At 44.8% G+C, this 23,801-nt stretch overlaps 1 protein-coding gene and 1 pseudogene across 4 annotated transcripts in view; both read left to right on the top strand.

Moving 5' to 3' along the window:
* Window positions 1-23,801, top strand: part of RBM20 (RNA binding motif protein 20) — a 190,646-nt gene that overhangs the window by 121,609 nt on the left and 45,236 nt on the right. For 3 of the 4 annotated variants that reach the window (XM_077877654.1, XM_077877655.1, XM_077877656.1), the window contains exons 2-5: window positions 16,112-17,198; window positions 18,611-18,672; window positions 21,720-21,814; window positions 22,210-22,307. In XM_077877654.1, coding sequence (XP_077733780.1) covers window positions 16,112-17,198; window positions 18,611-18,672; window positions 21,720-21,814; window positions 22,210-22,307 — 1,342 coding nt within the window. The remainder of the gene's footprint in view (window positions 1-16,111; window positions 17,199-18,610; window positions 18,673-21,719; window positions 21,815-22,209; window positions 22,308-23,801) is intronic. The other variant, XM_077877657.1, reaches the window with a different exon arrangement.
* On the top strand, window positions 18,683-18,754 carry LOC144301501 (U4 spliceosomal RNA; annotated as a pseudogene).

Below are 23,801 nucleotides of genomic sequence, written 5' to 3'. Positions count from 1 at the left end.
TGCTTCAGTGTATATAGCTAAGAAAAATTGATTGCCCATTGTGTTTGTGACTCTTTGTGGGCTTATAAAAAGTGCAGTGTTTATTCTTAAGTATAATTTAGGACAAATGGTCATGCTGCTTGTCGTGACAAAAATGGCTTGTGGGGAAAAAAATGGTTTGTGGGGCTTAAAGTAATGAAGAACAGATCGATTGTATTTCTTTATAGATTGGCAAGCCTCAGACTTGCTTCACAAAAGTTCTCCTGCGGAGCTATTAAAAATCCCAGAACCTAGGGTGAATCAGAATTTCTGGAGATCTGATCCAAGCATTGGTGTTTTAAAAACACTGTAGGTAATTGCAATGCCACCATCTTTAAAATTTAATGATAAAGATGATTTGTCAAAAACTTTTTTTTTTTTTCTAGCCTAGGATAAGTTTGGAAGGTGGACTTTCTCACAATGTTGCTTGACTAAAGAATTTTTGGCATTCTGGAGTCTGATCCATCTATTCTCTGCATCAGTGAACTAGGATAAATAGAGCTATGCTTTCTTCCTGTTCATCAAACCTGATAACAAGATGCTAAGCCAATCAACAAACTAATTAGATTACCCGGGGTTTTGTGACTCTTGTTTTGATTCCAGGAGGCCAAATGTTGTTGAACACATCCATTGAATCTCTCTCTTTTAAAAAAGAGTTATTTATTGATTTGAGACAGAGAGATTGAGTGTGAGAGAAGACAAGCAGGGGTGGGGAGGGGCAGAGAAGAGGATGAGAGAGAACCTCCAACAGCTCCCTGCTTAGTGCAGAGCCCAATGTGGGGCTCAGTCCCACAATCCTGAGATCATGACCTGAGCTGAAATCAGGAATTGAGTCTCTTAAAGGAAGGTAGATATAAGGAGCTGCATGTGCCCTTAAAGTTATTTCTGCAGTATTTGAAACCCTCATAAAAAAGGAAGACCCTTCTTGGTATACTGGTTGCCTAGTAGGTGGAAGTAGCTTATTAAAAACAGTTGTTACTAAATTCTTTATAACCCACCATAGGTTCTTATAGTTACAAGGTAGGTTCCAGATATTCTAGTTCAGTGGTTTTCAAAGCACAACATCATTATCACCTGGACTTGTCAGAAATGCAAACTCTCAGCCCAGTCCAGACCTTCTGATACAGCAACTGGGGTGAGCCCAGCATCTATGTTTTAAGAAGCTCTCCTGTTTTTTTGTTTTTGTTTTTGTTTTTAAGATTTTATTTATTCATGAGAGACACAGAGAGAGGGGGGCAGATACATAGTCAGGAGGAGAAGCAAGCTTCCCCCCCTTGCAGGGAGCCCAATGCAGGACTCAATCCCAGGACCCCAGGATCATGATCTGAGCTGAAGGTGGATGCTCAACCACGGAGTCTCCCAGGTGCCCTAAGAAGCTCTCCTGATGCCCACCTAACCCTTGAAAACCACTGCTCTGGTTTTACCTGGTCATTTTATAGACAGGGCTGTTGAGTGGAGGTTAAATGCCTCTCTTTGGAGTCACCCAGAACTGGAGGGGGGTAGAAACTCAGATCTCCCAAGGCTGAAATCTCTCACTAAACCATGGTCAGTTAATCTTAACTTTTCCATGTGCCATAAGTAACAGCTTTAAGAAAACACACACCATACTAGAATCATATGGCATAAAGGAACCTTAAAAATGTTGTCTCGGGATCCCTGGGTGGCGCAGCGGTTTGGCGCCTGCCTTTGGCCCAGGGCGCGATCCTGGAGACCCGGGATCGAATCCCACGTCGGGCTCCCGGTGCATGGAGCCTGCTTCTCCCTCTGCCTGTGTCTCTGCCTCTCTCTCTCTCTGTAACTATCATAAATAATAAATACAAATTAAAAAAAAATGTTGTCTCATCTGGGATCCCTGGGTGGCGCAGCAGTTTGGCGCCTGCCTTTGGCCCAGGGCGCGATCCTGGAGACCTGGGATCGAATCCCACATTGGGCTCCCGGTGCATGGAGCCTGCTTCTCCCTCTGCCTGTGTCTCTGCCTCTCTCTCTCTCACTGTGTGCCTATCATAAATAAATTTAAAAAAAAATTAAAAAAAAATGTCTCATCTGACCCTCCCATTTCACAGATGAGAAAACTCAGCTCTACAGGGTACAGTGACCACAATGAGATGTACAATTATTGGTGGGAAGGCTTGTTTGAAAAATGGCTCTACTTATGACCAAGACAGTACTATACCTCTGCCTCGCTCCCCGCCAATTACCCCATACTGCATCTTGAGTTTCATATGGACTCCTAGTATTTGGCTTAAGTGACATTGGTTAAAATTTCCAGGTTAATAGGCAACTCTGGGGAAAGATCAGCTATATTGACTGAGAATTTTAATTTTTGAAAATTATTCTAAAATTTTATTTTGATCTAAAATTGGCTTGAATTTTATGACCATCCTTGTACATTTACCGGAAAAATCTCAGTGATCTAAACTACTGAAAATAAAGTTAAGAGAACACAGGGATCATTCTCAGAGCATGTGTTTTATCTCAGAATCATGTAGATTAGATACTTATATCTTCTCAGATAACACACGAAAATTGCACTCTCTTCAGATTTAGTTAAAAGGAAAAATGTGACAACGAGTCTATTTGTTGAATATTTTCTAATTTTATACTTGATGTGGTTGGTCGGTACTTACGTAGTTTTGACAGTGTTCAAAGACCGAATCTAATCCACATTCTCTATAGAGCTTCGTCTTCAAAGCCTTGTAGCAATGTACACATGGAACATTTAGCTAGGAAACCAAACTGAAAATGTGATACACAACTACTAAGTCCACACACAGCACATGGAGCAGATGTGTATGTGTATAGAAGTGTTTATTAGTACCATACACAACCATGTGCCAGACACTGTGATATGAAATGGAGCACATAATTCCTGCCTTCAAAATAATCACGGGGCAGTGAGGACATCAGATGAGCAATTGTGTAGACAATTATGAGAGCGGGTAGTAGGAGCTAGAAGAGCGTAATTGAGGATAATGGGGCACCAGGGCATTATGGGGGGGGTCACAGAAGGGGCAACAACACACGCTGGTCGGGGCAGGAGTCAGAGAAGGCTGCCTGGAGGAGGTGCCATCTGAGCTGCATGTTGGAAGGACCTGGAGGGGGACTAGGGCAGAGGTTGTACAGGGAGAGGGGACAGTCTTCATGTTTGTGTGCACATTGTCCTTCATAAGGGCAGTTGGGCCTATAAACTCCTAAATATTTCATTTGCATGTATAAACATTAACATTTGGTGCCTTGGAGAACTTGTATAGTCGTTTATAAATATACATTTCAAACAGCTTGTTATTCCATCTCAAAAGACCGAGGTTCTCCTGAGATGTTTGTTGGTTGAGAGGCCACCCTATCATATGTTACTGAGGAAACAAAGATCTCTCCTAACCCTTGAAATCAAAACAGCTCCTTCAATTGTAGCCTGCACAAAACCAGTGAAATTCAACATGAATTTTCTGAAAAATTGTGTCTCAGGCAAACCGACTGCAGCCCAGAATGGATTTGAACTTCATTTTACGATGGAAGGCTCCTTTAGCCTGTGGAATGCTTTTGTAGAGGAGAACATCTTTTAATGAGGCACTTTTGGTATTTTGTTCACAAAATCTTCATGGATAGAGTTAAGAGAGACTCTTCTTGTGCTAAACTGACTGCCAAAGAGAGCAAAGATAGAATAAATTAAATTATTTTGTGCTGACTGGCCAGCATCACATATATCTGAACCATGCCATATATATATATATATATATATATATTTCCTTTAAAAGCATTTTCAGGGGACACCTGGGTGGCTCAGTGGTTGAGCATCTGCCTTTGGCTCAAATCCTGATCCCAGGGCCCTGGGATCAAGTCCCGCATCGACTCCCTGCAGGAAGCCTGCTCTCCGTCTGCCTGTGTCTCTTTCTCTCTGAATCTTTCATGAATAAATGAATAAAATCTTAAAAAAAAAATAAGAGCATTTTCAGGAGCTTAAACATAGCTTAATTTGTGAGAAGTAACAATAAATTATCTTACAGCATTTATTATATATCAACATGTAATATTTTATTATTAATAATATATAACATATCACATATGAGTAAGAATACTTATTAAATAGTGTTTATTTTATAATATTTATGTATTATTATTCAATATTATTTGATTCTATCAGCAACGTCATTATGCTTTACAGAGTGCCTGCGCATCATGTTTGCTCTCTGTAACAGCCAGCAAGAGCAGACATTATCTCCATTTGACAGAGGAGGAAATTAAACCTGAGAGTTATCAGATTTCAAAGGTGGAAGAGATCTCGGAGGTCCTTTCATTCCTTTTTTTTTGTTTGTTTAAGGACTTTATTTATTCATGAAGACAGAGCGAGAGAGAGAGAGAGAGAGAGAGAGAGAGGCAGAGACACACAGGCAGAGGGAGAAGCAGGCCCCATACAGGGAACCTGATGTGGGACTCGATCCCGGGACTCCAGGATCATGCCCTGGGCCAAAGGCAGGCGCTTAACTGCTGAGCCACCCAGGCGTCCCAGGAGGTCCTTTCACCCAGCTTTTTCATTTTCTATATAAAGGGACACTGACCAGCCTCTGGAGTAAGGAGTAAGCAGTGGGTAAGCACAGGAAGTAAGCAGTTGCTGCAACACCTTGTTCTTCCAATTTTTAGTTCGGTATTTTTTTTCACACCACCATACTGCCTGCAGTTCTCAGTGTGTTAAAAGAAACTGCAGACAATATGCATTTCTTTCTTTAGGAGAAGTACTGTTGAACCAGTCCTACATGCTGGTACAAGACATGCAGGTAGAGAAAAGTCTCTTAGTTTTATACTTTTTCTATGTTTAGAGAGATACAGTTAAATAGACACACCACACGAGAATGTCACTAGGGAGACGGAGGAATTAGCTTGGGCAGAGTCTCAAAGGGGACTTCAACTTTGTATAGTTTTGTTTTGTAAAAAAAATATCTGAGGCAAAAATGACCATAATCTGGACGCTTGGGTGGCTCAGGGGTTGAGCATCTGACTTCGGCTCAGGGCGTGATCCTGGAGTCCCGGGATCGAGTCCCACATCAGGCTCCCTGTATGGGGCCTGCTTCTCCCTCTGTCTGTCTTTGCCTTTCTCTCTCTCTCCTCTCTCTCTCTCTCTTTCTCTCTGTGTCTCTCATGAATAAATAAATAAAGTCTTTTTAAGAAAATGATCATAATCATGGCATTTGTTAATTTGGGGTGATGAACTTGTAAAGATTTGTTATATTCCTTATATTTTTATAAGTTTTAAAGTTCAAAACAAAAACAAATGTGAATATTAAAAATAAGTTACCAAAAAAATAAGTTACCACCTACAGTGCTATGGTTTTAGAAAATATTTTATTTATTTATTTATTTATTGGTTCGGGGGACAGAGGCAGAGGGAGAGAGAGAATCTTAAGCAGGCTCCACACCCAGCATGTGAGCCGGATTCGAAGTTTGATCTCAGAACTTCAAGTCAGGCTCACATGCTGGGTGTGGAGCCTGCTTTGGATATTTACCCAGCTGAGGCACCCAGGTGCCCCTCACTTTATAAGATAAAGGCTATTTTACAGAAAGAACATTGGTATAGAAGAAGGAAAAGAAAAAGAACGAATGCATGGTTCTTAGTGGATAAGTTGACATTAATTCTGTGTCTGCTATAAAACTTTCCTGTTATGATACTAGCAGAATGTACGTTCTTTACTCTGCATTGGCTGTGTTACCAGTTCTCTTTTGGACATTTTGAACACTTCTAATAACTCCAGCAGGAAAGGCGGGCCTTTTGTGTTAGTTATAGAACTGCTAGCTGCCCCTTGGTGACTGTGCGTCCCCTGGTTTAGAGAATCTTATTATGACTGACCAAAAGTGGAAGAGAATACAGTGGACCAAAAAGCTGATCATTTAGTAACGCCAAGTGTGTTATTTAAAATCACATCTTAGGGCAGCCCCGGTGGCTCAGAGGGTTGGTGCCACCTTCAGCCCAGGGCGTGATCCTGGAGACCTGGGATCAAGTCCCACAGTCGGGTCCCTGCATGGAGCCTGCTTCTCCCTCTGCCTGTGTCTCTGCCTCTCTCTCCCTCCCTGTGTGTCTCTCATGAGTAGATAAATAAAATCTTTAAAAAATAATAATTAATTAATTAAAAAATAAAATCACATCTTAGATTGTTAACCAAACTTATTGTGGCAGTCATTTCATAATATCTGCATGTATCACACCACTATATTGTACATCTTAAACTTATACAATGTTAATACCAATAAAGATGGTGGGGTGTGTGGCTAGCTCAGTTAGAAGAGCATGAAACTCTTGATCTCAGAGTGGTGAGTTCAAGCCCCACACTGGATGCAGAGATTACTTAAATAAATAAAAAACTTAAAAAGTATATCAATGGAGCTGGCAAAAAATAAAATACTTGATAAATTGGGAGGGAAAACCACAGAATAAAGGAAAATGCCTTATATTTTAGTATCTTTAAAGAAACAAATCAAAACCCCTGAAAAACTAATCATATCCAGAGAAATAGAGCCAGAAATGTGGTTTTAGAAGTTCCCTTTAATGAATGTGTAAGCAGAGGTTAGAATCCTGGCCTTACAGTAAAAAGACCCTCATTCAAGTCTCTTACTAGCTGGATGCCTTCATGTGTTTTACTAGACCCTTCTTGGTTTACTTTCTTTTTAAGTGAACTGGAAATGGGCATATCTGACTTACCTTCCCATTTGGTTGTCCTGGAAATCAGATAGATAATGAGGTGAAAACACTGATTAACACTCCAACTACAAAACAGGCAACAGAAGAAAGATGGAAGGATCATCATTGCTGTTAGGAATGCCTCCAAGAGGCGTCTTGGTGATATGAATCATCCTATGATAAGTACGTCATGGCCAAAGCCCACACATGGGGTAATGCCAGCATTGCCCCAGTCATCTTGAAATTATTCACAGAGGCCTTGCTAGTGATAATCCAGTAGCCTTGTTGTTACCAAGCAGAGGGCACCATGAGAAAAAAGTATCCCCTCTCTCCTCACAAAGGAGACTTGTTAGGAATGTTAATAGGGTGTGTCCCACCCTGGTAGCTACATTAGCCCTGAGGAATGAGAGGATGTGGGTTCCCGTCCCAGCTCTCCTCCAGCTAGCTGTGAGACTTGGGGTGATTCACATATTACCCCAACTTCATGCAGTTTCACTTTTCCCCCCTCTATAGAATGAGTAGGTTAAACTTAAGTGGTCTCTAAGTCCTCGTTTTGTTCTTAACGTCTATGATCATTAGAGTTGGAACCTTAGCCCCAATATTACCGTGGTGTCATCATTTTCGCCTTTAGTAACCTGGCCTTTGGGGATTGTTCCCTGTGCCTCACATCCTGACCTGGCTTCTAAGAGCATTCTGGTAGAGTCCAGTAGATGATTTGAAGTTCAGCTCCCAGGAGACAAGGGAAAGGCAGGACTCAGCAGTGACGTGACCCCACGCATTGTGCTTTATTTGATTTGACCACGCGGGGAAGGTGTGACCAAACCTGGAAAACATTCCTTTCCCTGGTCATAAGCTCTCCTGCCCGGATTATATTTTATATCTTAGCACGTAAGAAGAAATGACACATTCATTGCTTGGCCGGGAAAGGGAAGTGAGTTGAACTGGAAGTGAATTTAAATTCCTGATGGGTTATCTTGAAAGATAACTGTGCTTAACTGCGAATGTCACCATTCGGGTTGGCTTCGGCACCCCTGTGGTCTGGACTGCGATTCTTGGCTTCCGCTTCCGGATGGCTGAGCGTTACCAGGGAAGAGCTTGCTGTGAGTCCACACACATTTATACTGCTGAACTGCAGCTGCGTCCTTGTTGTTAACCCACAGCCATTAAAGTCAGCTGCTGACGACTCACCCAGGTCATCAAACTGCTGTTATAAACATTCTGTTCCCCTCAAGTCCCAATCCAGACTCCTGCTTCTTCCTCTCAGCAAGTGTCCACCCTTATGTTTACTTCCTTACACTTGACTGTGTTTCCCTCTTCCATTCCTATCTGTCTCTAAGGAAGATCTGTCTCTCTGACCTCACAGAGCTCACCTGCCATCTGCACTGATGATGACAATGACGACAGTGATGATGATGGTGAGGGTGATGGTATTAGAGATAGTAATATTGATGATAATGGTGATGGTGATAGTGATGGTAATTGTGATAACAATGGTGATGATAATGGTGATGGTAATAGTAATGGCGATAGTGATGGTGACGATAATGGTAATAGTGATGGTAATCATGATAACAATAGTGACGATAATGGGGTGATGGTGGTGGCATAATAATGGTGATGGTAATAGTGATGGTATTGCTGATGGTGATGGTAGTGGGGATAGAGACGGTTGTGGTTATGATGATGGAAAAGACTAATAGTAGTCAGACTCATAGCTCAGTGAATGCTTACTGCGTGCTGGGAACCATGCAGAACAATTTATGTACACCCTGTCATTTCACTCTCAGGACAAGTCTGTAGCTTAGATGTAACTGTCCTTGCTTTAGAGGTGAGGACCCTGAGGCTAGCAAGGGTAAGTATTTGCCATCATCCCCAGCTTTTAAATAGCAAACTGGAATTCACACCTATTTTGATACAAACTCAGAAACCTGGGCCCTTAGCCTCTGGGCAGTGATCCCATCCCCGCCCCCATCTGGAGTGCAGAGCACAATCGTATCGATATTGCTGGTATTCCATAAATATGGCTACACTGATTTTAACTTGTCTTACCCTGAATCCTAGGGGCAATGAGATTACCTCCAAGGACTTGAGTAACAAATATCACTTCTATTGTGGAGGAATGTTTTCAGAAATAGAAAGGTGCGTTGTGATCACAGGAAATGTTCTCTTCTCAGTAATGTTTCGGACATGCCATACGTTTTCATCTGTGCAGCACCAGATGCAACAGTTTGCAGAGGGATCTGACAACTCTTTGCTTAACCCCACATCAAACCTCATAATGTAAACAAGAAAAGATGGTGACTTCTCTTCTTATAGATGGGGATACCGAGGCTCAGAGAGGTGGAGTCTGTTTTCCACTGTAACGCAGCTGACAAGCCGCAAGTTAGCTCTAGAGCCCACAATGCCTGATTCCTACCCCTGGTTCGTATAGGGCAGCCTATATTGTTACTCACTATGTACTCTCCTTTCCTCCAAGTGAGGGAAGACCATTGTATCTTGAATAAAGATCTTTTGTTGGGGGGAAGGATAGATAGCTAATGCCTTTTATAAAGCCAGTTCTTAGTATATTAAAACCGGCCTGTTAAGTGCTAAGAATGATTGGTGTTAGTTAGAAATTGTCCCCTGGTGAGGGCCACAAGGCATTACATCCCCTGCTCACAGGAGCACCCGTGGGTCTCCGTACCTATAAGAGGTTGTCGTGTAGCCCATAGGCTCATGGGGGATTTTACTCCTGCACCCCATTCACACCCTGGCCTAGTGACCAGCATTTGGGGGGATCTGACTCCACCAAGGGCGGAGGAGCCTTCTGTGTCTCAGACCTGCAAGAAGCAGGTGTCTCTGGTCAGCAGATAGTCACAGCAAAGTGCCTGAGTTTCAGTGACCGTGTAGCTCCAGCTGTTGGGGCCTTATGGTCAGTCCACTCAGTAGAGGAACCTGGAGAGCAACAGGGAGCTCTTGAGCCAACATGGGGCCATGGAGGAGAACCATCTGAATGAAAAGCAGATGATTCAGGTAGGCTGGCTTTCTTATTACATTTTTTATTTTTATGAAGCAATAAAGGTAATGCATTGATTCCTGTACAGAAATGTCCAAGCAGATGCAGGGGAAACTGATTCGAGGCACCCCTAGGAGGTCGCACTGCCAGTGCCTCTGTCTTTGGGCAGTGCCTTTGGGTTGGCTTTATCCTCAAGCAGGCTTTCCTTAAGTGGTGGCGAAATTCAGCCAGTATAACAACCCAGGCATGGCAGGACAAAAGAATGTCTCTCTCCCAGTAGCTCCAACAAAATGCTCATCCCTGAGCCAACCACTGTGGCCAGGGGGCTCTGATCGGCCAGTTTTGTGTCACATTGGATAGAGATTACTATCCCATTTTATAGATGAGAAAATTTTGAGTGTCGGAAAAATTAAGTGACGTTTCCCCATCATACAACCAGAAAGAGGCAGGGTCTCTGACCACAGTTCATCATACAGCTGCTTTTCACCAACAGCGAAGACATCTTTGCATCTGTAGGTGACTTAATAAATTCAGAATATTTGTCTTTGTTCAGGGATAGCCCTCGAGAAGGCCTTTTCTTTCGTTGATTACATTTTTCTAAAACATCTGAAGCAGTCAATCAATCAATCAATCAATCAAACATCTGAGGCTTGAACCACCTTCCCCGTGCCGTACTATCTCTGTGCTTACTGGTGTCAGAATCCTCTTCACACTCTGGGTTGATCTGGCTCCCTGGGATCTCAGGAAGATTTCTCCTTGCTCATCTCTGTGTTCCCATCACCTCGGAACTTTGCCTGGCACATAATAGATGCTCAATTCACATGGGCGAAGTAAACAGGTGAATGCCCGTTGGCCTATTTGATGGAGTCTGTTTCTGAGCAGAGGCCCCACAGAGCCTGCCTGTGTCCTGGATGCTCTCCCTTCCTTGCAGAACCGAATGGGTTACACATCACGGAAATCTTGCTGCATTTCCAGCATCATGCCTGACTCGAACCAAGGAAGGACAGTGCCTCACTCACTCCTTGTGTGCAGATACTGATCCATCCTTGCATCCTGCTTGGGACTCAGAATAAAACATGAAAGAGCTTTGGGACAAATAATGAGCTTTGGGACAAATAACGAGCATTTTCAAGTCGAGACAGCTGTTTCGTTCTCCTTGTGAATACAATATGTTACACATCCTTTCAACACTATGGAATTAAACCATTAGAAACAGCTTTCATCTGAATCTCCTAAATATCCTGGCATTATAAAGGCAACCAGCTCTTCTTTATGTTATATTTTATTTTTAAAACTCTTGAGAGAAATGCTGCTTTAATTAAAAAATGCTGTCTCAGAGAGCAGGGAACCAAAGTTTTTAATGTAATTATGCACCGAGAATTCTTTGTAACAATTAATGATTCAGAAAGGCAGCCTCGGCCCCCGGGGCAGTTAGCCTCGCAGAGGCCTGGGTGAGTCACGGTGGCTGTGCTGAGTGATAAGCTGTCCCAGCTCTGTGCCAGATGCCCAGGCTACAGAACTCCCTGTGCGGCACGCCCTCCTCCCCTGTCCACACTTGGACTACTTGGCTGCAAACCATGCCACTGCACAGTTTTAGGAGAAGAAATGTGGCAGGTGCAGAGAACTTTGCCCCCGCCCTCCCCCCTTCCCCAGACAAGGGGGCATCCCTGCTACCACCTCCAGAGTTGTGGAGATTACAGAAGGGGACTGTACTTTGCATCTCCCTGGTGCTCAGGGAGTGCCTTGCATATCAAAGGTTGTCAGTATTTCTCAAAACTGAGTGGAGAGATAAAAATGGGTGGGGATGATAATTTGGTGATGAAATAGATACTTCTGGGGCTTAGTTAGGGCTTTTGGAGGCAAGGCTAATTCTATCAGGCACTAGAAGCTGGTTTGGATGATCTGGGCTCTCACTAAGGTGTTAGGGCTATGCAGCTATGTGGCTCGGGACAAGTCACTTTCTCTCCTTGTTGTGGGGGTGAGAGGATGATTTGATCCCTCAGGGCCTACAATTCAAAGCTTTCCCAGGTTGCCACTGATGCCAATGCTGACTTTGAAAGGGAAGAGACGTCTGGGTTTTTCTGGCCTCTGGTAAGGTTTCCAGAGGATGTTGTGACACCCAGTCTGAAGGTCTGTGCTTCCTAGGTTCCCTAGGGGGGCATGAGTTTATACCAACGAGATCTGGCCAGTGACCCCACACCCACCACCTCCTCTCTGAGGGGCAGCTTCTCTTACATCTAATTTTCTTGCTGGATTATATTAGTTTCCTATCGCTTCTGTAACTACCAGAAATTTAGTGGCTCACAACGATACAACTTTCTTACTTTACATTTCTGGAGGTCAGAAATCCAAACTCAGTCTCACTGAGCCAAAGTCAAGGTGTCAGCAGGGCTGGTTCCTTCTTGAGGCTTTAGGGGAAATTCATTTCCTTGCCTTTTCCAGTGTCTAGAAAGTGCCTGGATTTCCTTGGCTCATGGCCCCTTCCTTCTTCAGAGCCAGCAGTATTGCATATTCTTTCGTTTCATTCCTCTGCTTCCGTCTTTGTATCTATTCTCTCTGACTCTGATCCCCCTGCCTCCATTTTATAAGGACTCTCGTGATTACATGGGGCCTGCCTAGATAACTCAGGATAATCTCTCCATCTCACGATCCTTAATCACATCTGCAAAGTCCCCTTTACCATGTAAGGTTACATTTATAGGTTCTGGGGATTAGGATTGGATTATCTTTGAGTGGGTCATTATTCAGCCTACCACAGGGATTATTTATTCAATTTCAAAACCTAGATTTGGACAGGGAGAAGGATGTGTTAGAACTCCTGCTTTGGAATGGGGAATTGTAGACAGTCTTCTAGGCAGGTGACTCTGTACCTGATTGGGGTTTAAGCTGTATACCGCAGCAAAATCCATTTGGTTTCTGGGTATATTTAGATTCTTCTTTTTACATTGTTTGAGGGTTTTTATTCATGGAGATGTATACTCTCAAATGAGGTGTCCACATCTTAAAGCCACCAGGTTGTGATGAGCCATATCTATTATCTTCTTTCTTCACTCCATTCATCGAAGTTACTGAGTGACTACCAGGTTCAAGGCAGCATGCCAGGATAATGTGAGAATCTCCACGCAATGCCTTGTTCTCTCGTGGAGCTTTGGTCGAGTAGAGGGAGAAGGGTACATAAGCAATTATTTTTAACACAAAGCAGGATATACTAAGTGATATAACTGACAAATGGAGGTAGCAGGAATACAAGAAGGCGACGTTAGTTCTAGTCCCTAGGGATAGCCCAGCTTGGGGCTTAGAAAGATGATTGCTATCTGTACCTGAATTTTAGGTTCTTAACTCTTGTAGGCTAAGGATTTTAGGGCTCTTTCTTTCTTTCTTTCTTTCTTTCTTTCTTTCTTTCTTTCTTTCTTTTTTTTTTTTTTTTTTTAGATAAGATGATGTATCTCTTCCTTTTTAAGGATCTTTGGTTCAAATGAGGTATTTCACTGTCATGATTCATGTGAAATAACTTCCTTTCAAAGTTGGTTAAGGTTGGGGACAATATGAATATGCTAGTCAAAACAGAAATTGGGAAGAAAATCTAATGAGTCTATATTTCATGCTGCGTTGAAATGGGTAAACTTCTGTAATCTGCGCCGTACTTGGAAGAGCACTTGTTTCTCGTGGCTGACCTACAAATACCCAGTGAGGCTGGCTTTCTTAGTTGGAAAGATAGCTCTTCCTCGCATGTCCTTTCAGAAGTGAAGGGGAATCTCCTGCAAGAGCTCACTCCAGCCCAGAACACAGTTTTAGAAAATACAGCTGACTTCTCTGGGGAAAACAAAACCAATCTTGTGTTACCTTGGTCATGGAAACTAAGTTGGCACCTCATTATCGCCTTGTTAGCGGGGACAGGCTGTGTTATGGACAAACCTGGTGGGAAGGGTTGGCCGTGTGTGGGCAGGGTTTTGAGTTAAGCTTAATTGCTCTTCTAAAGCTCAACTACTTAATACTACACAAGTAGAAATCTATCATCAGACTCTTGACCATCCTCCTTTCCCTTCATATTCTCGCCTACGTAGGCAATTAGTGCCTTCCTAGCTCTGCTGCTGCCATGATTTGTGCCTGGGCCACACTGGGGTACCAAGGCTTGGCTGTAACCAGCACTACACAGAGGAGGAAATGTCTGTAACCACCTTTAAATGTGACTCCCCCAGCCCCCCAATATCTTAAAATACAGCCAAACTATTCTATCCTGGGAGCCCAGCAAGGCTGCTGGCTGTGTGAAGGTAATGTGTCTTTAATGACTTAGGGAAAATTCTTGATTTCGCATAGACTGGGAAAGAGCAATCCAAAATTATTTTTATCTGACTCTGAAATGTGTTTTGCACTTATGTTTGAATGCTGGTGTGCATGATGTTCTGAGAATTCACTTCAAACAAAACAGTGGAGCAGCCAAGGAAGAGAAGGTGTATTCAGGGAGGGCTGAGAAGCTACACACCTAACTGCCTGTGCCCCTTCTTTTCTTTTCAAAACCTGGCTGGGGTTTGAATCCCATGCCTGTATTCACCAGGAGTGAGTATTCCTAAGAAGCTCACCTAATCTCTTTGTGCTTTAGATTCTTGCTTTGCAAAATGAGGTGAACATTTTCTACCCAAAAAGATTGATGGAGACATCAAATGGGATGATATAGGCTGAGCACTGACTGGTCACACAGAAGCATCACATGCAGATTTGGCTCTCTCCTACTCACCTTCCTCTCTACCACCTCCACACCTCCTCCCTGCCTCCCACTGTTCTCTCAGACCAATGCAAAGTGCCAGCCTAAGCAGAAGCTCTCTTCCCTCAAAGCATGTTCGAAGTGGGAGAGATGTGACATGCCACCCACTTTCCATGTCTCCCCTTTTTTCCTCACTGGGCCCTCACCCCCAGCCTCTCTCCCTTTGTGTCATCAAACTTATCCTGTATAGAACCTGTGACAGTGGAAACCTTGTCTGAAGTGTCCCAGCCTTACAAATTCTGCCCCCACACTCCCATAGGCATGCTGAATGTAGAGCCTGGGTTGTTCATGATAATCCCAGTTTCAAATGCACAGTTCTGTTCTTCCCATGAACCTTCACATGTCCTGGAAATTCCAGTTCATCAATATCCCAAACAGATTTCTCTGATTACATCCACTACCCAGAAGGGCAGTTGAAAACCCAGAAAATATGGTCTTACAAAAGAGCCCTGACAATACTAACCACATCTTCAAGAATTTCTGGGGAAGTCTGTCCCCTTTTCAGAACATGAATCCTGGTGTTCGGTCAAGAAAACACCATAACCAACCAACAGAAGTCACAAGAAAGGCACATGTCAGACAGATCACCCCCACAATAGGCTTCTGTAAGAGCCCACCACTGCCTACGGCTTCAAATGCAGTCTTCATCACTTGTGACTTTTTTTGGTTATTCCTTATGCTAGTTGGGTTTGAGAGTGGATTGAAGGGAGCTTGATTCCTGTTGTTTTTGGATGCGAAATGAGGATCGGGATGAAAATATGTTTGGTGAAGATATACACACGATTTACTCTGGATGCAAATTTGAAGCTTGCTTTTTTTCACTTAACATATAGAGCATATGGATCTGCTCATGTCACTAATTTGCTGTTGTTGTAAACAATGACCTTACCAAATTTAATATAGTATATACTATTGGCAATGATGGGGTGGGGCATGGATGGGGAGAGCAGATGCCAGGGGGATTTTAAAATGTTGGAATGTTTTCTGTCTTAACCTTGGTGTTGGGTTTACTTTTTTGAATGCCTTAATTATTACATAATAAAGTAGAAATTTACATCAATAGTAAATGATTCCTTGACATTTATTATGTAGATATATTATAAATTACTTTGTTTAAATCCTTCCCTCAAACCCATTATCGGATTTTTGTAATTTTCAGCTTTGGACTCTTAAATAAATGTAGTATTATTAAACATCTTTAGGCATCAAGTTTTATCTACATTTTAGCTCATTTTCTCAGGACAGAATTGAATTATTAGGTCAAAGAGTGTGGCTGTAATGAGTGCCTATTATCAGACTATCTTTTAACAAAGTTGCACGAGTTCAGACTATTATTAACATTGTGTTCACTCCACTTTATTTTACCAGTAATGAATACTGTTACTAAAAATTTTTTTTAGCTATTTTGATAGGCAGAATTTTTTTTCTAATGGTTTTAGCTTGTATCTGATTTAATGAGATTGACCATTCTGTCATAACATAATTTTTCTGTCTTAGTTTTTAAAAAATCAGAGTATGTGTGAGTACAGGTGTTCTGCAGACTCACTTATATGTGGGGTCTGTGTGGGTGGGTTTTATATGAGATGGGGAACCATGGATAAGCAAAGAAAGAGCCCCTTGCTCCCTGGGTGAAAACGAGCTGTGCATCTAGACTTTTGTGTTTCTGCAGTGCCGCCAAGCTCCTGGACAAGAACCCCTTCTCCGTCAGTAACCCGAACCCTCTGCTTCCTTCGCCTGCCAGTCTCCAACTGGCTCAACTGCAAGCCCAGCTCACCCTCCACCGGCTGAAGCTGGCACAGACAGCTGTCACCAACAACACCGCAGCCGCCACAGTCCTGAACCAAGTCCTCTCCAAAGTGGCCATGTCCCAGCCTCTCTTCAACCAGCTGAGGCATCCATCTGTGATCGGCACTCCCCACAGCCATACTGGGGTGCCCCAACATGCTGCGACCATGCCCAGTGCCCAGTTTCCCTCCAATGCAATTGGCTTCTCACCCCCTGGCCAGACACGAGCCCCAGGACCCTCTGTGAGCCTTCCCAGCCAAACCCCCAATGCTGTGGTGATGCATCCTTTCAGCGGGGTCATGCCTCAGACCCCTGCCCAGCCAGCAGTCATCTTGGGCATTGGCAAGACTGGGCCCGCTTCTGCTGCAGCAGGATTCTATGAGTATGGCAAAGCCAACTCCAGCCAGGCATATGGCTCTGAAACAGACAGTCAGCCCAGCTTCCTGCCAGCCACAGCCTCTACCACAGGCAGTGTGACCTATGAAGGGCACTATAGCCACTCAGGTCAGGATGGCCAAGCTGCCTTTCCCAAGGACTTCTACGGACCCAACTCCCAAGGGTCGCATGTGGCAGGTGGATTTGCGGCTGAGCAGGCCGGGGGCATGAAAGGCGAGGTAGGTCCACTGCTGCAAGGTGCAAACAGCCAATGGGAGAGCCCCCACGGATTCTCTGGCCAGAGCAAGCCCGACCTTACAGCAGGCCCTAACCTGTGGCCTCCACCCCCCGGCCAGCCCTATGAGCTGTATGACCCCGAGGAGCCCACCCCAGACAGGACCCCTCCTTCCTTTGGGGGTCGACTAAACAACAGCAAACAGGGTTTCAGCAGTGCCCGGCGGCGGGCCAAGGAGGAGCAGGCTGTGCTGTCTGTGCGGCCCCTGCAGGCTCACGAGCTGAATGACTTTCACGGTGTGGCCCCCCTTCACCTGCCACACATCTGTAGCATCTGCGACAAGAAGGTGTTTGATTTGAAGGTGAGTCCTCCAAGACAGCCTGGGAGCCACAGCTGGAGCCTGGGAGGCTCGCCACCACAACCCACCGCCTGCTACTCAAGAGCTAGGAGCGGTCGCGTTTGGGGACTCAGTGGCAGGATTTTGCCATCAGTACCCGTGATTAAAATCATAGATATCAGAGCCAGAATTCATTTCAGAAATGTATCAGGGCCGCTCCCTTGCTTTAAGGCAGCTAAGAGATTCTTATCCATGTTTATCGATGAGAAAGCTGCGGCGCTGAGTGGGGGGCCGAGGGACCCCACCCGCGTGACAGAGAAGGGACTCAGGAACTGTCTCCTGCTTCCTTGAGGAAGGCTCTTCCTCTGTGGTGTGCCCAGAGTACATTGTACTGAGTATGCAAGGCACGGAAACGCTGGCAGAATTTGGGATGAGGGCAAGAGAGCACTTCTCAGGTGAGACGTAGACACAGCATTATAGAGTGCCTCGGTTTCCCATCTGGAAGACCGAGATGGAGCCTCATCACACCTTCCATGTGGTCATAAAATGCTTTGGGCCCCTGTTAGCAAAAGTCTATTATAGTATGAATCCCACCCCCTCCAGAATGTATTAGTGACACAGTAAAAAAAAATTCTAAGGCAAGAGTAATTAAAACAGCTAACATCTATTAAATCATTTCCATATGTCAGCAGTAACTCTGTGAGGTGGGTACGATTACTAATATCATTTTTCCTCAGGTGAGGAAACCAAGGCCCAGAGAGAGGATAGGACTTGTCCAGGGCCCCATCGCTAGAGAGTGGCAGAGTGAAGATTGGAACGTGGGTCTCACGCTCCCAGAACCTGTGCCGCTTAAGCACTGGGCCATGCCGCCTCTCTTCTCCCATCCCATCTGCAGAGCATAATGATTCCTGTGTAGCGGGAGTCACGCCACAGTGTCCTTCACCTCTGTTTGGGTCATGGTGTGCAAGTTCATCCCAGTCCCCCGGCAGAGGGAGGGGGCTGGCCGACACTGGGAGGCGATGGCAGATTTTGTCTCTCATAAGCCTTTCTTAAGCTTTGCAGCTCACTGTGAGTCCACTTGCCAGATTTCCCCAACCAGTCATAGACATGGATGCAGTCCCTCTAGGGGAGGGGAAGGGAGTAGAAGCTGGGAGGTGCCATGGGACCAGGGGTCCACTGAGAGGGGAGGAGGGAATCTGGCTTGGGATGTTGGGTTCTTGTCCTAGAGGGTCTGGCCAATGGCAATGGGGCTGGATTTGACAGTAGATGTGGGGAGGAGCCTGGGAGGGAGAGGAAGAGGGGAGGGAGATGTGCTGGCAGGGTGGTGCAGTCTCTGGGCTCTGAGCCCCCTGCCTGATGGGGAAGCCTGCTCTCATCCCTTTACTTCTCACGGATTCATTTCTACTTTGGTCACTTTTCCTTTCCTTCTGGCCTAGGACTGGGAGCTGCATGTGAAAGGGAAACTACATGCTCAGAAATGCCTGGTCTTCTCTGAAAAGTGAGTGCTGAGCTTTGTGCAGTGGCAGTATCGTAGCCAATGAGGTTTATCCGAGGCGCGATTATTGCTAATTGAAAAGTGAGTGCTGGCCAGGAGAACAGGTGCATGCAGATGCTCAGCAAACTTTCATTGAGCACCTATTGTGCATCACCTTCTGTTTTAGGTGCTAGGGAAGCAGCAGAGAACAAAACAGGCAGTGTCCCTGTCCTCAAGGAGCTTATACTTAATGTGGGTGGGGGGACAGATGATAAAATAAACAAGTGAATCCTATAACATCCCTGGTAGTAAATGCCAAGCAAAAAACAGGGCAGAGCAAGAGCAGGAAGCTTGTGTGCATATGCATGTGCACTCATGGGGACTGGTCCTAGCATTTTATTTATTTATTATTTATTTACTTTTAAAATATCTAAAAAATATTTTATTATTATTATTATTTAAAGATTTTATTTATTTATTCATGAGAGACACACAGAGAGAGACAGAGGCAGAGACACAGGAGGAGGGAGAAACAGGCTCCATGCAGGGAGCCTGATGTGGGACCTGATCCCGGGACTCCAGGATCATGCCCAGCACCGAAAGCAGGTGTTAAACTGCTGAGCCATCCAGGGATTTCCCTATTTTATTATTTTTTTAAAAAAATATTTTATTACTTACTTGAGAGAGAGAGAGCACATAAACAGGGAGAGTGGCAGGCAGAGGGAAAGCGAGAAGCAGGTAGAAGTAGGGAGCCTGATGCAGGCTTGATCCCAGAACTCCGGGATCATTACGTGATCTAAAGTCAGACGCTTAATCAGTTGAGCCACCCAGGGGCCCCTGGTCCTTGCATTTTAAGTAGGGTGGCTGGGCAAGGCCTCCCTGAGGACCTCTCAGGAGGGAGTGTGATGAGCTGTGGCTGTCTGGGGGACAGGTACTCCCAGTAAGGGGAACAGCAAGTTTGAAGGCCCTGGTGTGGCCCCGGGACGCTCAGGCAACATCAGTGTGACTGGAGCGGAGTCCTGGGGTAAGGAGCCAGGGAAGTCACCCGGGCCCAGATCCTAAACTCCTCGGCTTCTTGTGAGGACTTCCATTTTGCTTTGAGAGAGTATCAGAGGAGTATCAGAGGGTGGAACGAAGGAGTGATGCACTCCGGCTCCACCAACCGGGACCCTTGCTGCTGGGCTAAGAATAGGCAGGGGCAGCCTGAGGGCAGACCAGGAAGCAGCGAGCTGGGGTCATGGAGACAGAGAAGAGGGCACGTGGCCCAGGATGTGAACAGCAGACTGGAGTTAAGTGTTTTGACAAGAGTGCATTGAAAAGGCTTCCCTTTCTTTTTCTTTTCTTTCCTTTTTTTTTTTTTTTTTAAGATTTTATTTATTTATTCATGAGAGACACACACAGAGAGAGGCAGAGATTAGGCAGAGGGAGAAGCAGGCTTCCTGCAGGGAGCCCGATGTGGGACTCGATCCCAGGACCCTGAGATCATGCCCTGAGCTAAAGGCAGCCGCTCAACCACTGAGCCACCAGGTGCCCAAAAGGCTTCCCTTTCTTATTCACAATAGCTAATGGGCGGAAGCAACGCAAATGTCCACTGACAGATGAATAGATAAAGAAAATGGTGTACATCTGGACACTGGAGTATTATTTAGCTTTAGAAAAGGGACTTCTGGGATCCCTGGGTGGCGCAGCGGTTTGGCGCCTGCCTTTGGCCCAGGGCGCGATCCTGGAGACCCAGGATCGAATCCCACATCGGGCTCCCGGTGCATGGAGCCTGCTTCTCCCTCTGCCTGTGTCTCTGCCTCTCTCTCTCTCACTGTGTGCCTATCATAAAAAAAAAAAAAAAAAAATTAGAAAAGGGACTTCTGACCTATGTGACAACATGGCAGAGTGTGAGGGCATTGTGCTCAGTGAGAGAAACCGGTCACAAAAAGACAAATCCTGGGGGACTCCACTTACAGGAGGCAGCTAGAAGAGTCAGAAAGGAGAACGTGGCTGCCAGGGGCACAAGGGAGGGGAAGTAGGGTGTTAGTTTTTAATGGGGGCGGTTTCAGTTTTGCAAGGTGAAGAGTTCTGGAGATGGTTGGTGGTGATGGCTGCACAACAGTGTAAATGGGCTGAATGCCACCGAACTGGACACTTAGAAATGTTAAGATGGTAAATTTTATGTTATGTATATTTTATCACAATTAAAAAATTTTTATAAGGGTCTCCTTTTCTGGCTCCTTCTTTTTGTATTGTGGTAAGATTCACTTAAGAGTCACCATTTTATTTTTATATTTTTTAAAGATTTTATTTATTTATTCATGATAGACACAGAGAGAGAGAGAAAGAGAGAGAGGCAGAGACACAGAAGAGTCACCATTTTACTTCATAATTTTTATTTTTTTAAGTAGGCTCCATGCTCAGCATGGAGCCCAGTGTGAGGCTTGAACTAATGACCCTGAGATCAAGACCTAAGCTGAAATCAAGAGTCAGATGCTTAACTGACTGAGCCACGCGGGTGCCTCCATTTAAGCCATTTTAAAGTGTACAGTCGAGTGGTATTTAGCAGATTCACAAGGTTGTGCAAATATTATCACTATGTGGTTCCCAAACATTTTCATTACTCCAAACCCCAAACTGATTAAGTAGTCATTTCCTTCTCCCCTCCCTTGTAGTCCATGGGAACCACTAATCTGCTTTCTATCTCTGTGAATTTGCCCCTTTTGGACATTTCATAGACATGAAATCATTTTATTACCTCTTATTACTGACTTTTTTTATTTAGCAGAATATTTTCAGGGTTCATCCATGTTGTAGCATATACAACCTTTTTATGGCTGAATACTATTCCATTGGATGTATATACCACATTTTGTTTATCTATTCATCTTTTGGTCTACATGTGGGTTGCTTTTACCTTTTGACTATTGTGAATAGTGCCACTATGAATCTTCGTGTACAAGTTTTTGTTTGAACGTCTCTTTTTCAACTGTTTGGGGCCTATGGCTAGGCGTGGAATTTCTGGGTCATATGATAATTCTTCATTTAACTTACTGGGTTCCCGGTTCCCCTTTTCCACCCGTCTCCAGCGCTGGTATCCGGTGTATACTCGGTTCGGCAGAGGGAACGCTGTGTGCCTCTCCCAACAGCACAGCTGTTTATAACCCTGCTGGGAACTCTGAAGGTAAGTAAGGCCCTTCCGGTCAGCAGCTTGAAGCAGAAACCAGCTTCCCAAAGGCTTACTATGTCATGTCTTTAATAACCAAACTTCCCTGCTGATGTCCCTATCCCCTCTCTCTTTCTCTCTCTCACTCTGTCTCTCTCTATATATGTATAAATATAAAGCAGACAGATCCCAAGACACTAAAATGCATATTGGCCTACCTATTGTCTAGGCTCTTTCAGACATAAGGCTTTGTTGGTTACCAACTTGCCCAAGGGTAAAAATCACAACAATCACTATTCAATATGTTAAGAGGAAATTTTAATTTTTTTCTTCCAATTTACGTCCTAATAATGCCTTTTGAAGGTAAAATAAATGACTAGGATTTCATACAGTTGGTGTAATTTATCATTTAGATTATGCCTCAAATCTTGGATCATCATATGCGGCCATTCCAGCAAGGTCATTTGCTCAGTCAAATCCCGCATTTCCTTCGGCTTCCCCTGGGACAAATGTGAGTACAGAAGCATTTTCTCCATTGTCGTTGTCATCATCAAAGCATTTGTGTCACCAGTTCCGCCTGGGTATAGAAGTTCAGAGGAGGCTGGGATGAAGCTGGCACAAATGTGACTTTGTGCAGTGCAGGAAAATGTGTCCCTTGGGCAGAGGTCGACAGTTGTTTAATTCAGCTAGTATTGAAACACATAGATTTAAAAAAAAAACCTGACATACATTATTAAAATCAAAAGCATACATAGACTCTCTAGCACTGAGCCTTGATGTAGTGGGGGGGAAAAAGGGTTTGAGCTTTTCAATGTGTGTTTTTAAGACGTTTTGATATTTTATTCAAGTGGATTATTTCCTATGAGTGGGTAATCCTGAAAGTTGAACCAGAAAGAAAAAATGTATGTTGAAAATAAGGACATGCAGTCATGGTATTTGTTGGCCTGTTGGGGAAATAGTTACTTCTGTGAAATCCTTTGTTTCGGTTGTGTTTTTGTTCCCCTCTCCCTACAACTGCTCTTCAGTCCCCCAAAGCTTCATTCTTTGTTTACCCACGGATTGCGATTGCGACAAGTTCCTTTCCCTCCTGGTTTGGCTGTTGGCCCACCTTGTGTAGCCTCTTTCCCTTGAAGCCCTCCGGCATCTCCTCTTCTGAGAACAAGTGGAAGGAGGTGGAAGATGCAGAACCAGAACTAACTGTGTGCAAAATGTGTCTGGCCAGACCCTGCGATAGGGCACGTTTCTGTGTGTTTGTGGCTATGTACCTGTATTTCTTGCAGTTTGTGGTGTGAGCAGCTGCAGCCTCGTTCTCTCTTCTTGTGCAACCGGGGAACACAAGCTCCAGGGAGCAGACCTCCGCGTGCTGTGCCCTGCGCGCTTCAGGGTGTTCATGCAAAGCTTTGGAAGGGCAAGCTGAGAAGTGTAGGTGTTAGGCCCTAGGGGATGAGTGAGTGGGGAGGCCTGCCCGGGTGGAGATTTCTATTTGTTTGTGTTTCTCTGTGTGTGATGTTTAATGGGAGAAGGACTCTAAGACAGAGCTCTGGGCCGACAGCCCACGCACAGTTTGGCGAAAGAGAATTTTGTGGTTTCCCTCTCTGCACTCTCCATGCCGAGGACCGTGCTTGGTCAGTGCAGCTTTGGGTCAGTCCCAAGAGAGCAGAATGGCTGGGTTCAGTGAGGTCTGTCATTTGTCTTTGACCTTGGGGGGGATGGGGGGATGGGCAGTTCCAGCACAGGCTCAACCTCAGGGCCTGTTTCCCCCTGGGGATCCTGGAGGCAGCTCTGTGCCCACCATCCTGCTCTGAGATCTTAGCACTAGGAAAAAGGGACTGTGACCAGATGGCGGGGGGCGCTGGATTAGGTGGCAGATGGGCCAGGGGTCTGGGCAGGGAAAGAGGGTGGGTGTTAACTGAGCCCCTTTATAAGGGGAAGGGGCTGAGCGGTGGAGGAGAAGCAAGAGCAGGAGACTGCGTCTGTTCCGTGCCTCGACCTCCCCCTCCAGCGC

Source organism: Canis aureus, chromosome 29 (assembly GCF_053574225.1).
Source record: "Canis aureus isolate CA01 chromosome 29, VMU_Caureus_v.1.0, whole genome shotgun sequence".
NCBI classification, from domain to species: domain Eukaryota; kingdom Metazoa; phylum Chordata; class Mammalia; order Carnivora; family Canidae; genus Canis; species Canis aureus.
This window is presented reverse-complemented; position numbering and strand designations above follow the sequence as displayed.